Source organism: Copadichromis virginalis, linkage group LG8 (assembly GCF_057382275.1).
Source record: "Copadichromis virginalis isolate Kocher_CV1m ecotype Utaka linkage group LG8, C_Virginalis_male_GT1.1, whole genome shotgun sequence".
NCBI lineage: Eukaryota > Metazoa > Chordata > Actinopteri > Cichliformes > Cichlidae > Copadichromis > Copadichromis virginalis.
Genome location: NC_140625.1, coordinates 13,305,439 through 13,319,196, shown reverse-complemented (window position 1 = coordinate 13,319,196; position 13,758 = coordinate 13,305,439). Strand labels below are relative to the sequence as shown.

Below are 13,758 nucleotides of genomic sequence, written 5' to 3'. Positions count from 1 at the left end.
AATTAAATACTAAGCAGATATATATTTTAACACTGAAATCCAATAAATGAGAACATGTGGTATATGTATTTTTATTACACAATAGCTAATCTAGCAGTTTTCTTCTGTTGAAGAAAATGCAAAAAAACAAAAAACCATTAAATAAATTTACAGAGATCCAATCATCATCTTCGTTCTAATATATACAGCGCACTGAAATTAAACACGAACCACAACAGCAGACTGTGATAGTGATCAATGACAGATCAGTGCGAAAGGTTAAGTGCCAAATGAGGTGAGACCGAGAATGCGGTGCAAAAACAAGTCAGTTTAACTCAAGTGTGCATGTATCGTTTGACATCTTACAGGCTACTGTGGCATACAAAAAATAAAAAAATAAAAAATTAAATCTGACAGTGAGGTCAGTTAAATTATTACGATTGTTACACAATGACTTTAAAAAATGTAACAACATGGCACAAGGCAAGCTGTGATATTAGAATCAGTATACTGAATCCGATCCCGCTCGACTCCATACAATGGTTAAGACAAATGAGACGCACTCGACTCGTGCACTGAAACAATACTTTCAGCATATTGCTTAAAACGTTACGACCCGCACACTAGCTGAGGTGATTCATCAAGCAGCCGACTTGTCGCTTGTCAACACGGCCCTCCTTAGGCTACAAGTGTCATCTACACATGTGCAAATATAAATCTGAAAACCACAAACTGCAAACAGACGACCGCGGTGAGGAGGAAACTGTCTGCACAAACTAAAAGCCCTAAGTCTGATGCTTCATCCGTGCGATTACAGTGTATTCTCTACTGATAAGCTGTATGAGGCATTTAAGTAGCAGTCTGTCAGGAAGGCAGGGCATTCGAGGTATTTCATGCTTTTATGACCAGTGCCAAACAAAAAAGAAAAAAAAAAAAACGTTAGAAAAACAATTCCTGCGTGTCTACTTTTGATAGACGCCTAAAGTGTAAGAAAAAAACAAAACAAAACAACAAAAATAAAACAGGCACATTACACAACTTGACCAAAAATAATAAAAAAAATAAAATAATTGCACATCTTGCAACAATAACAGGTTTATGAACAGTAAATATGAAACCGGTTTTCACTATAAATAAAGCTCTGGTAAGTTTGTATTTTAATAATTGTGCTTAGTAGAAATGAGGCATTATGGCCGTGGACAGACAGGCGAAAAAAAGGAAAAATAAAATATCCCTGCAGCAGAGGGATCCAGTCTCATTCATATAAAGTGGTGGGCAATGTTTCTGGTATGTTTAGGTCTTCTTGTTCCTTTAGAGGTGACGCGTTATACTGCCCCAAGAGGGGTGGGTGGGTGGGTGGGGGGGGGTCACTGAATGGTTTGATGAGGATAAAAACGATGGTGTCAGGGCTCTCACTTTAGGGCCTTGAGCAATCATGTTGGTTTCTCCTTTAATTTGTTGCCTGTTTCCATAAGCATGGGTGCAATGCTAGTGTTGACTGTTTTAATGAAAGTGTAACTAGAACTGAGGAGATCCAGGTCCAACGATACATTAAACAAATTTACAATTAAATTTACTATTAGAAAAAGAAAAAAACATTTAGAGTATAACGCTCAGAGAGAAATGAGGTTTGTTAACATCAAACTGCTACAATCAATGTACGTTTTAGGCACTGGCACTGAAATGTGACTGATGCTTTTCAAAGATGAAAGAAAAAAAAACAAAACACAACCCAAAAACAACTATGCTCAGTTTGAGAACAGATTTTCTAGAATGTATTACACATCAGGTACGTTCCTTTTAAAGGTTAACCCTGAGTGCTAACAATAACACACCATCCTTGGCTCGCTCGGTCCTGCCTATTCTGAAAATTAATGAGTAACCAATCGACTGATGAGAAATCCCTCAAAGGCTACATGAGTTTTAGAAGACAGCTTTTACAACATTCAGAAAGTTTTTCCTAATAAAATATGCGAATAAAAATAAGAATAAATTAATAAATACATCCAATTTAGCATACGATGTCACTCGACGTGAATGTCAATATTGAATATTATTAGCAGTACGACTATTTATTTCGTAATATGGTTTCAGTTAATCACTTTGACCTTTCAACACACCCAGAGGTATTTGACTTAAAATTAACCGGCCTGCCTGATATGAGGAAGGCGAGCAGTCCCTCAACACTGATGGCAGAGCTAACAAAAAGATTCAGAGTTATATACAGTTTGTATATTTAGTTTCCCAGGGAACTCACAGAGGCACTGAACACAATTATACATAGCGAGAGTTATAACAGTACTGTTGTACAAAAATGTGTCATCGGCTTTATGTTCTTACATGAACCTTCTCTGTTCACTTTGGTTGGCTGGTTCATCATTGAGGAATGAGTGAATACTAATCTTTTCATCACCTGCCCGGTTTTAAGGGATCCAGTGTATCCATGGGAAACATTCAGGCCTTATTAAAAGCTGACTAACAATCCCTCTGGAGATGTCCCATTGATGTCACCATCTGTTTTTTTTTTTTTTTTTTTTGGAGGTAAGACTGGAAGTCAGTGATGAAAAGTGCGTATCTTCAAAGGAGCATCTGTTAGAACCAAGGAGCACTTTCTGAAAAAAAATAAATACTGTTTTACAATTACTGATCGAGGGATAAATAACACAAGCATATGAGGACCATATGTCCTCTTCTTTTATATGCCATTTAGTACTTCTTTAAAGAAAAGACCCCATGTCAAGGTCCATAAATGCATTAGCGTCCATGTTAAATGAGGAGTCGAAGGTCTGGGTGTTCTGGTGCATCTTCTGATGGTGCCGCAGGTTGGACTTGCTGGAAAAGCTCTTGTCGCACAGCAGGCAGGCAAAAGGCTTCTCTTTGGTGTGTATCCTTCGGTGACATATGAGCTGAGTGGACACCCGGAACGCCTTCCCACACTCCAGGCACTGGTAGCGCTTGGGCTCTGTGTGAATCCGTCGGTGGTTCTTCAGGGCCATCAGGTTGGTGAACTCCTTCTGGCACACTGAGCAGAAGAAGGAGCCCGTCTTGTGGCTGTTCTTGTGGTTGAGGAGGGAGCCGGCGTGACGGTAAGTACGCCCACAGTGCTCGCAGACGTGGCTCTTCTCCTCTGTCGCAGAAGTGTTGTTGTTCTTCTCTGAATTAGGAATGCTTCCTGGAATATGGGACAAAGGTGGTGGAACTTCACTGTGCATCCCTCCCATTCCCATGGACTGACTGACTCCTGAGTCCCAGCAGAGGTTGTTATCTATAGCGTCATCCTGGTCTTGTTGGTAGTGGTCCTGAGCCACGTGGTGCATGTTATGGTGCTCCTGATAGCTGGCTGCGTCGGGAAAGCTCTGCTGGCACAAGCTGCAGACCACAACCTGGTCCTTTGAGTGCACCTCCATGTGGCTCTGTAGGTGGGTGACCAGACAGAAGGTCTTGCCACACTCGGGGCAGCATTGACGCCTCATCTGGGAATGTATCTGCAGAGTGACGGGATCGGGAAATGTTTGGAGACACAAGGTGCAGTGGTGGAGGCTTTCGGAGTGTGTCTTTTTATGATTGAGAAGGGAGCCCGCATGGCGATAGGAGCGCCCACACAAGTCACACCTGTGGCAAGAAATAAATAAAATTAACAAACAACAACAGGACACTGCAACTCAAAATATGTTAACCAACAGTGAATGATTTATAAAACTATTTGTGACATTACAGTTAATGTTCGGTACATTGCAGAATCAAACTAGAATTACTGTCTCATAACCTCATACCCTTATTAACCAGACAAGTTATAGCCGAAGCCCACAGGCAGCAGTTTTTGTATTTTTCACACAAATCCTATGAAGCAAAGTGTTGCAAAAAAGCTCTCAGTGCTCAGCTTTTCCCCCCCTCTCCCACTGGTCTCACCGTACTTTCAGTCCAAAACTTGTCGAACATCACATAAATCAACTTTAACCTTGATGCACACTCAATCATCCAGGTAAGGAAATCCCCAAAAGTTGATTCTGTTCATTTGGACGTAGCATTTTCAGTGTGAGAAATCTTTAGTCAGTCATCAAAGTGGCTTCTTCAGTCTCAGCTGACTGCAGGTTTCCCCAACCTTTTTAAACAAGACATTTGCATAATGACTGAAATCACCCCCACAGATACAGCGGCCAGGGAAGCAGAAGAACATCATATCAAGAAGGCCCTGAGTAAATGTGGTAAGCCACCTAAAGTATTCTCCAAGGCGATCCAGGAGAGATCAGCTGCTGCCTAAACAAACACCCTTAGTGATCCCTTATGTGTCAGGAGTATCTGAACAGCTTAGATGCATTTTCTCAAAACACCGCGTCTCTGTGGCTTTTAAACCCCAAAACGCGCTGCGCCAAAAACTGGTCCATCTCAAGGATCGGGTCCCCTGACACACACAGAATAATGTAGTGCATGCTGTTAAGTGTCAGGAGGGTTGCTGTGATCCATTCCTCATCAGGGAAACCAAACAACCTCTGACCTTGGATGGCACATCACAGAAGAGCTAACTCATCAGGCAAGCACTCTGCCATCTATTAACACCTATAGGCCAGTAGCCACTCTTTCAATGATGGGGATGTACACATCCTGGACAGGGAGGAACTCTGGTTTGAGCGTTATGTGAAAAAGGAAAGACCATCTCTAAATCAAGGAGGCATAAGGGTACATCTTTCACCATTTCGCAACGCTGTGATTGCAGCCATTCCCCAACTCTGTGAATGATACTCACAGCCATAGGTCAAAGAGTGTTTGAGAGGAGTGTTGTGACAATAAGGTCACTGATGCTTTCAAAAAACAAACAAACAAACAAACCAAAAAAAAGAGATTGTCCATTGACCTTTTGGATATGAACATTTATCATTTTAAACATTTTTGTATATTTCTGATCATAATTATTGAAAGAATTCTCTAGTTGTAGCTAAACAAGGTCACAATGACATCTGACCTCCAAATTATTACCACTTCATCCTCACATTCAAACTCAAATGATATCAGGTTAACAAGAATGGGATAGAAGGTTTTACAATTAAATTTATGCACAACTTTAAAACAAAATGCTTTAAACCATGGCTGCTGTTAGCACTCATACTTAAAAATGAAGCTGTCAGTACTCTCTAGCAAAATTTGTTGCAGTGATATTGTTTCTTATGCAAACACAAGTTGCTTAATATGCATGAAAAAAATCCCAGCTTTGTCTGCGTCAGTTTAGCAGGGGATAACGTATCAGTCTGGCCAAAGTCAGGCTTTATCAAAATGACACACACACACAAAAAAATAATCAACAAGTGAAAGAATTAGAAAACCACTCCAATAATAATTAATAGAAAAGACTTACATGAAACACTTGTCTCCTCTCTCTGACTGCTGGACTCCAGATCCTGCGTTCTCCTGACCTCTGCGGCAGCGATGCCTCTTCAAGCCAGACCTGCCCTGGAAGCTTTTCCCACATGAAGAGCAGCTAAAGTGATTCACCGCCCGATTGTGGACCCTCTGGTGATTGTGCAGAATGCTGGCGAGACGGAAGGCCTTTCCGCATGTCAGACACACGTATTTCTTCTTTTGCGTGTGGATGCGTGTGTGATTGCGCAAAGCCATGGGGTTAGTGAAGGGCTTAGAACAGAAGTTGCAACAGTAGTGCCCCGTCTTGTGGGTATTTTTGTGATTCAACAGTGAGCCTGCATGGCGATAGCTGCGATTACATATGTTGCACCTGAAAGGTCGCTCCTCTTTATTTGGAAACGTATTTAAATCTGCTTCCCTGCTACCCGAAGGTTGATCACAGGTGTGGGCTGCCAGCTGGTCTGCAGAGAAAAAGGCCTGTTTACATTCCTTACACTTAAAGGCTTTAGATTTTAGACCCCTTCTGACTCCAGACCTATCTTTTCTGAGGTCTCCACAGACATGAGCTAAAAGCTGCTTCCTTCCTCTAAAGCCCTTTCCACAGTTTTGGCAAGAGTGCCTTTTATATGCAAAGTGGGTGCGTAAGTGGTTCTTCATTGCTAGCTGGTTGGTGTAAGTGTTGTTGCAAACTGCGCAGGAATATTGACCCGTTTTATGAGAGTTTCTATGGTTAACCAAACTTCCTGCATGGCGATACGTGCGACCACACTGGTCACAGGCAAAAGGTCGTCGGTCACCTGCATCCTCCGATTTCACTGACATCTCCGACTTTGTCTGCGTTTCTCTTTCTTCAGTTGGCTCCTTGCAGCGCAGAGCAGAATTACAATCCTGATTGGCATCTGAAGCTAAGGGCTGCATTCCTCCATCTGACCTGGTCCCATTCATCTGCATAAGGGCCTGGATCTGGCTATTGAGTTCCTGGATTTTGGCTTGGTTCTCTTTGTGCCTTCTCAGGTGATTCAGTAGCTGCTTCTGAATTTTGAAAGCTTTCCCACACTCGTGACACGTATGCCTAAGGAAGGAGACAAGGGTTATAGTTAATTCTATGTTTGAAAAACTGGGCACAATCTCCACAACAAGTAAAGCCACAATGACAGAACACTTTGACTCCGTGACAGACAAAAACACAAATCCGACCCTATAAGCAAAGCTTTGTTTTTAATCCCTTCTTTCCAACAAGCACAGATCATCTATAAAATTAATTAATAGTATTAATAGTGTGCATTCATGCCAAACTAACCTCTTAATATCAAAATGGGATCTCTGATGATTTTTAAGGGCCAGCAGGTTGTAGAAGCGTTTCTGGCAGACGAGACATCTGAAGACACCCGTTTTGTGTGACTTTTTGTGGTTGAGGAGGGAGCCAGCGTGCCTGTATGACCGGCCACACTGATCACACTTGTATTGACGTTTCTCAGTATTGACCATGTCTTTGTCAGCACCCGTGTCTTGGTGCTGGGCAACCTTGTTTACTTTCACTTCCTCCTTGCTGTCCACTAACTCCTGTTTCCTCTCAGCTGTGCAGTTGTGGTTCTCAAGATGATGGTAGCTGGTGCAAAAGATGCCACAGCTTCCACAGATGATGTTTTGCGCTTCCTCCTTGCTTTCAGAAACATCATTATTAATGTGGAAAGGTTTAACATTATCTACCTGGTCCTGATTGTGCACAAGCTGATGAGCAATCAAGTCTTGCTGATTGGCAAAACTTTCCCCACATGTACTACAGATCATCATTTCTCCTAACTCCCCATCTTTCAAATCTTCATGAGAGGATGTGGAAGAAGGACCTGAGCTTGTAGGAGTGCCGTGGGATTGTGTGTGCCCTCGGAGATGGCTCCTGAGAGCCCTCATGGTTGTGTAGCTGTTGCCACATATGGAGCACTGATAAAGGTCACCATCATCTTCCTCATCTGTGTTAACATCTTCTTGGCCACTGTTCAGCCGTTCACTTCCAACATTTTCTTGGAAATTTTGTTCAAAGTGACTTTGGTTGTGGCTAGCATTCAGACCCTGGAACTCAACATTAATTCCTGGATTTCCAACTTCACAATGGCCATTACTGACCTGGAAGTTTAAACTGTTGTGATAGTCACCATTAGTAGTGTTATGTTGCTGATTCAGCAATGGGCAGCTGTGAGACTTAATCCCTGCAATATCTGCAAATGTCTCACCACAGTCTGCACACATGTGCCTCTGCATCAGGTGTTCATTGTGAGGTAGATGCACAGTCATATCCTGGGAGAAGTCCTGATTAAACTGCTCGTGGTACAGTGCTCCATTCCTGCCATCAATTCCATTCTCCTGATCCATACAAAGCACAGGATGAGCACTGTTCTCTTCTTCATCCTGGGAGGAGAAGCAGCCCTGCTGGTTATCCAAAGTCAGAGGCTCTGAGGAGAGCCAGTCTCCCTCAGCACTGAGATTAAGAGAAGACGGCTGAGCTTTGTGGAGGCGAAGATGACTTTTGAGGGCTGCCAGGTGAGGGTAATTCTTCCTGCAGATGGAACACTGGTAAATCCCAACCTGATGTGACCTTTTGTGGTTGATGAGGCTCCCAGAGTGCCGGTAGCTTTTACCGCAGATCTGACACTTGAAGGGACGCTCATCAGAATCTACAGTTGAAGTCTCTTCAATTTCAGGTGCATTGCAATTATTTTGTGTGGGCATCAGGGTAGGACTGAGAGTGTTTGTGTCCATGATTGGGGGATCTCCCTGAGTGCTATTGGACGATGGGGTTTGATTACTGGAGCAGTCAGAGTACATGTGAGCGTTACTTCTAATCTTCTCTTGTGTATCAAAGTCTCCATGACTATCCATTGATGACACCGGAGGAATATTGTTTATAGGAGAAGCATAAAAGTTGGACTCGGGTGAAGCAATACTGTTTTCATATGATACACTGTGGCTCTCTGACAATGGATCTTGAAGACCAAATGACAGAGATGAAGAGTTATGCATTTGGATGTGTTCCTGGAACTCCTCATTGTTTGGGAAAAGTACCTGACATAAATGACAAAAGTTTACTGGAGCATCTTGGCTCTGAGGTGAAAACTGGTCAAGAAGTGTGCCTGCGTATGACCCACCTGTCGAAGTGAGGTCAGTCCCGCCTCTCGCCTTGTGTGTTCGCTGATGGCTGTAAAGGGCAGCCATGTTACTGAACAGTTTGAAACATACTGTGCACTCAAATGTTCCCACTTGGTGAGTCTTTTTATGGTTGGTCAGGCTTCGATGGTGTATGTATGACTTGTCACATAAATCACACCTGAATGGTCGATTTACTGCATCCTCTGAGGTCTCCGATTGCACATTATAAACAATCTCAGCCTTGTCCTCAGATGGGCCATTTACTGTGGAAATCCCAACGCTGGCCAAGTGCTCACTAAGATGATGTGGGTGATCGTTTTCAAGTTCATGTCTGTTTTTATATGAGGAATATTCCGTGTCCACCTTCCGATATGACTGCTCTTTTGCTTGTCTGGCAAAATGAACCCTCTGATGTGTAGCCAGCTGCGTTGCCAGGCGAAAAGCTTTTCCACATTCCGCACAGGAATACTTTTTAAGGGAAGTGTGGCTCCGGAGATGACTCTTCAGGGCCGAGGCATTAGAGTTTTCTTTTCCACATATATTACACTGAAAAGAACCTACTTCGTGAGTCTTTTTGTGGTTAGTTAGGCTACCAGCATGCCTATAACCACGTCCACATTCATCACATTTAAACTTGCGTTCTTCATCTCGCTCCTGATGGCACTCCATATGTTCGACTAGACTGGGCATACTGGGACACACCATACCACACTGTTTGCAAGGAAAACCTGTTGTCCTGCCATGGTCTTGCAAAGCCATCACAAGATATGGACTGAATTAAGTGCGCCAGACACAAAATAGGGCGGAAATGCATTAGATGCCTTTCTTATCCATATAAAAAGAAGGCAGTTCTTTATAATATGATGCAAGGACTCTCTATGGGATATAGCCACAGAAATACGTCAAAAACAGGTCCCATCAGATCACTGAAGTGAGTTGAATTTGAAGAATCCAGAGAAATGGAGCTGTGGAGAACAGAAACAGTATTAGTTTTATAAAGCACGTCAAATTAGACACTTTAGGACGCCGCAGATAACTCATTACTATTAAACTCATACAAATGAAAAGTACAAACTTTTAGATAACTATATTACAGAGTTAATGTGTTACCACCAGTAGTCAACATGCATGAGGGAAGACGTAATAGCGGAGTGTAAACAGTCTGACAGGTTTTGCTATACCTCTGCACCAACAGGCTAACTGAACTAGCTATGTCAATACACCAGGAAAACAACGCCTGTCAATGCAAATGTACTGACACTGTAAATCCGCATCACTCTCCACATCGTGATCAAAAGCGGAGCGGATTATGCACGCTGTCGTTGAGTTTTTAGGAAGAGGAAGAAACTTAAATATGAATGGTTTCAAAATGCAGTGAGCTAACATTAGCGGAGTATGAGCTAGCATCATCTTGGCTAGCTAAACAAACATTGCACCTACTGCAGCAGAAAGCGTTTTTAAACGCGAAACTCCAAAGACCAGCGACTGCACGGAGTTTAATACCTGCGGGAGTAGTTATTCCAAGCGAGCCCCAAAGACCTATATTCACTCGCTTTTTAAAAAAAAAAATCACTTTTGTGTAAAGGGCAGCCCCCCTTTTTCCAATTGTCTTTTTTCTTCCATCCCCATTTCCACATTGCGCTTGTTGCTAGGAAACAGGAAATGTGCAACAGAGAAATAATTCCCTCTCAAAAGTAACTCTACTAGCTCAAGATGCAGCAGCTAATCGATAAACCGGTAAAAAAAAAATTATATATATATATATATATAATACGTTGTTTTTAAGCAAATAAAAAGCAGGAGGTGAATGTTCATTTTTAGTTCATTCTCAAAATATCTTACATAATCCGCCCCAAAACATACTGGTTAGCTAAAATAGCTAGATTTGCATTTAAGTTGAGCAGTTGGGCAAGCATCTTTCCATTTTAACACACAATTGTCGAACTTTATTGGGACTGTAGTATCTTACTAGAGGGCTTATTGTACATTTATGATGTGTGTTATAAAATAAAATTTTATAATTAAACGTATTACACGCTTGGCTTTCCAAGAGCTGTCGTCATCATGGTCCTAGAGCCGTCCGCTCTCGCACAGCCAGTCAACGGCAGCCACCGTGTCTCACAGTAAACGAAGCCCTTTACCGAACGGCGATTAATGCCCTGATTCCGGTAAGATCGACTTTTGTTTTTCTAATACACGCAAGCAACTAACTTAGCTAAATACATGCTGTACATGTACAGTAATGATGATGATGGCACTGTGGAATGAATCGGTACAGCCGGTCCTAAAGCCAGCCATTTTGAGTTAGTGAAAATATCTAGCAAGCTAAAGCTAGCGGAGGGGTATACGTACATAACACGCCCGGGCTGCTCGTAGTACCATCACCCTAAGCTGCGATCTCTGGTGTTTTTCTCTGGTCGTGCACATGCCACTTGTTCATCTTCATGCACTATGATCTCTGACATTACCTCGCCAACTTCCTTTGGCATTAAAGCGGCTAGCTTATTGTCCCTGAGGTCCTAATGCCAGCCATTTTGTTATTAACTGCACACCCACATATTTCTTTTATTATCTGACTGATTATTTCTTATCCCTCAAAACCCACTTTCATTAAAGTTGTACTCTTCAAATCCATAAAAGTCATAGGACTTAACACCCTCATGTCTGTGGAAGAATTTTTATCCCAAGCTGCCAATGGTGTGTTTTTATTTTTTACATTGTTATTAAACGGTACATTTTTTTGCCATCATCTTTTTTTGTAGATGTAAAGATGGCCTCTGCTCAGCCTGCAAGTCCACCTCTTGCTGCGGAGTACACCCCTCCTGTGCAGGATGAAGAGGGCCAAGAGGAAGAGGTGGAGAGGGATCAGCCTGCAAAAAAACGTGGCAGAGGCAGGCCTCCGAAAGCCAAACCCCTTTTCAAATGCACTGCATGCACAGAGGCCTTTAAGAGTCTGTCAGCTCTGCAGAGCCACAAGCAGTCGGCACATGTGAAGGAACGGCAGCAGCACCCATGTCCCGAGTGTGCCAAAACATTCTCGAGCAAGGCTCAGCTCTCAAAGCACGAGCGCACTCACTCAGCCCAGCGCCCCTTCCAGTGTCCCAGCTGTCACAAAGCTTACAAGACGCCCACAGAGCTGCGTAACCACAGCCGCTCTCACACTGGGGAGAAACCTTTTGTATGCACAGAATGTGGCAAGGCCTTCATGCAGGCGATATGCCTCAGGATCCATATGACACAGCACAGTGGAGAGCGCCCGTACTCCTGCCGTCAGTGCTCTAAGAGCTACCCAACCCTGTCCAAACTGAAGGTGCACATGCGCTCTCACACGGGAGAGAAGCCATACTTGTGTGCCGAGTGTGGGAAGAGCTTTGCTGACCCCTCAGTGTTCCGAAAGCACAGAAGGAACCACCAGGGCCATCGACCGTATGCTTGTGACGAATGCGGCAAAACATACACTGAGCTGAAGGACCTCAAAAACCACGAGCGTTCCCACACTGGGGAAAAACCCTACCTGTGTTCGGACTGCGGCAAGGCCTTCTCCCGCTCCTCCTCCCTGGCCTGCCATCAGCGCATCCACTCGCAGAATAAACCCTATAAGTGCGAGCAATGCACTAAAGGCTTCACCCAGCTTTCTTCCTATCAGTCCCATCTCCGCACTCACTCTGGTGAGAAGCCGTTCCTCTGCCCACAGTGCGGCAAGATGTTTTCAGACCCCTCCAGCTTCCGTCGGCACCAGCGAGCCCACATGGGATTCAAGCCCTACCCCTGCGATAAATGCTCCAAGAGGTTCCGGCAGCCGGCCGACCTGGCCGTACACGAGCGCGTTCACTCTGGAGAGCGCCCGTACAAATGCCAGAGCTGCGACAAGGCCTTCGTAGCTTCCTGGGATCTGCGGCGCCACATGCTCGTCCACACAGGTCTGAAGCCATTTATGTGCACAGAGTGCGACAAGTCATTTGCTGAGCGCTCCAGCCTCAACAAGCACCGGCGTGTGCACTCTGGAGAGAGGCCTTTCAAATGCGAGGAGTGTTTGAAGTCATTTGTGGTGTCCTCAAGCCTGCGCAAACACGAAAGAACTCACCTCGCTGAGCAGTCTGAGCAACAGCAGCAGCAGCAGGAGACAGAGGCTGGGTCACCCTCAGGCTTCACTGCTCACACAACTCTCCCTCAGTTCTCTTGTACTCACTGTGATGCTACATTTGGTACCTGGGAAGAAGTTCAGACCCATGAAAACCTTCACCCCATTGACTCTACCCAGTCCGTTGCCAAAATCGTGTCGCTGGGCTCGCACATCTGTAAAACCTGCCACGAGGAGTTTGCACAGCTTGCAGACTTGCAGGAGCACGAAAAGCAGCATCCCAAGCCGAGGCCGCACGTCTGCGACAGCTGCGGCAAGGGTTTCCTCAACAAATCGGGACTGCGCAAGCACCAGAAGATCCACTCCAACAGCAAACCCCACAGCTGTCCCCACTGCGGCAAAGCCTTCCTGTTCGCCGCGTACCTTCGCAAGCACTTACGGACTCACGCGGACGCCGCACCGGTTGCCACGCAGCTCGCCGACATAAACATCATTCACACAGACCCCCTGCCTTCTCCTCCGACCCCCAGTGAGGTTTCTCCCTCGTCGGTCGAGCCCGGCACCATGTCACTGACTGTCCCGACCGTGACTGTCCCCGTCACCGCTTTCCAGTCTCTTCGAGAGTACTTAGTCAAAGAAGAGGGGATTTAAGCTTCTCTGTCATTTTAATTCCACACATATTTACCCCGTGGCCTTAAAGCTGTTTTTTAGATGGGTCTGACTTTTCAAAATAACTTCCTTAAGAAACATCAAAAACGCATTATCCTTATGTAAACGGTCGACATTTGGTCTTTGTTTTGTATTGCTGCAGTATTTTTAAAAACAGTTATGTGTATTATATGTTAATGTATTAAAATATACAGTATACTGTACTATAAGTACCTTACTATAAAATTGTCGTATCTGTTGTAATCTCGTCATAAAAATCCACCATAAAGAAAACAAACGAAACCAACAATTAAATCCTTGGCTTTATGGCCGACATGTTTTTATAAAACATTTTTAAATGTTTTTTTGAATCTCTTTTGTCTGAACAATTTGTAACTGCTTCACTGTGTCGCTAAAACAACTTGTCAAGCTGCAAAAGGTCGCTGGCATTCAGAAATGCCAAGAGGAATCACATTTTTATGCCAATAAAAACGTGTGTGCAACAATCAGTAATAATCGGAGATTCACTGTGTTGTGGTCCTGTTTTTTTT

At 43.9% G+C, this 13,758-nt stretch overlaps 2 protein-coding genes across 4 annotated transcripts; one reads left to right on the top strand and one right to left on the bottom strand.

The window, feature by feature from the left end:
* Window positions 1-55: 55 nt before the first annotated feature.
* znf646 (zinc finger protein 646) lies at window positions 56-10,908 on the bottom strand. Of its 2 annotated transcripts, none has more exons than XM_085465907.1 (4): window positions 10,831-10,908; window positions 6,635-9,443; window positions 5,330-6,406; window positions 56-3,591 (listed from the first exon to the last, which is right to left on the bottom strand). In XM_085465907.1, the coding sequence occupies exons 2-4, from the start codon at window positions 9,235-9,237 to the stop codon at window positions 2,697-2,699; spliced, it is 4,575 nt and encodes a 1,524-aa protein (XP_085322033.1). In that variant the 5' UTR covers window positions 9,238-9,443; window positions 10,831-10,908; the 3' UTR covers window positions 56-2,696. The 2 variants fall into 2 exon arrangements, with proteins under 2 accessions (XP_085322033.1, XP_085322032.1); XM_085465906.1 differs by lacking the exon at window positions 10,831-10,908 and adding an exon at window positions 9,982-10,125.
* On the top strand, window positions 10,132-13,716 carry znf668 (zinc finger protein 668). 2 transcript variants are annotated; one of them, XM_085465909.1, is made up of 3 exons: window positions 10,132-10,215; window positions 10,530-10,646; window positions 11,241-13,716. In XM_085465909.1, the coding sequence occupies exon 3, from the start codon at window positions 11,249-11,251 to the stop codon at window positions 13,208-13,210; it is 1,962 nt and encodes a 653-aa protein (XP_085322035.1). In that variant the 5' UTR covers window positions 10,132-10,215; window positions 10,530-10,646; window positions 11,241-11,248; the 3' UTR covers window positions 13,211-13,716. The 2 variants fall into 2 exon arrangements, with proteins under 2 accessions (XP_085322035.1, XP_085322036.1); XM_085465910.1 differs by lacking the exon at window positions 10,530-10,646.
* The last annotated feature ends 42 nt before the right edge of the window (window positions 13,717-13,758 follow it).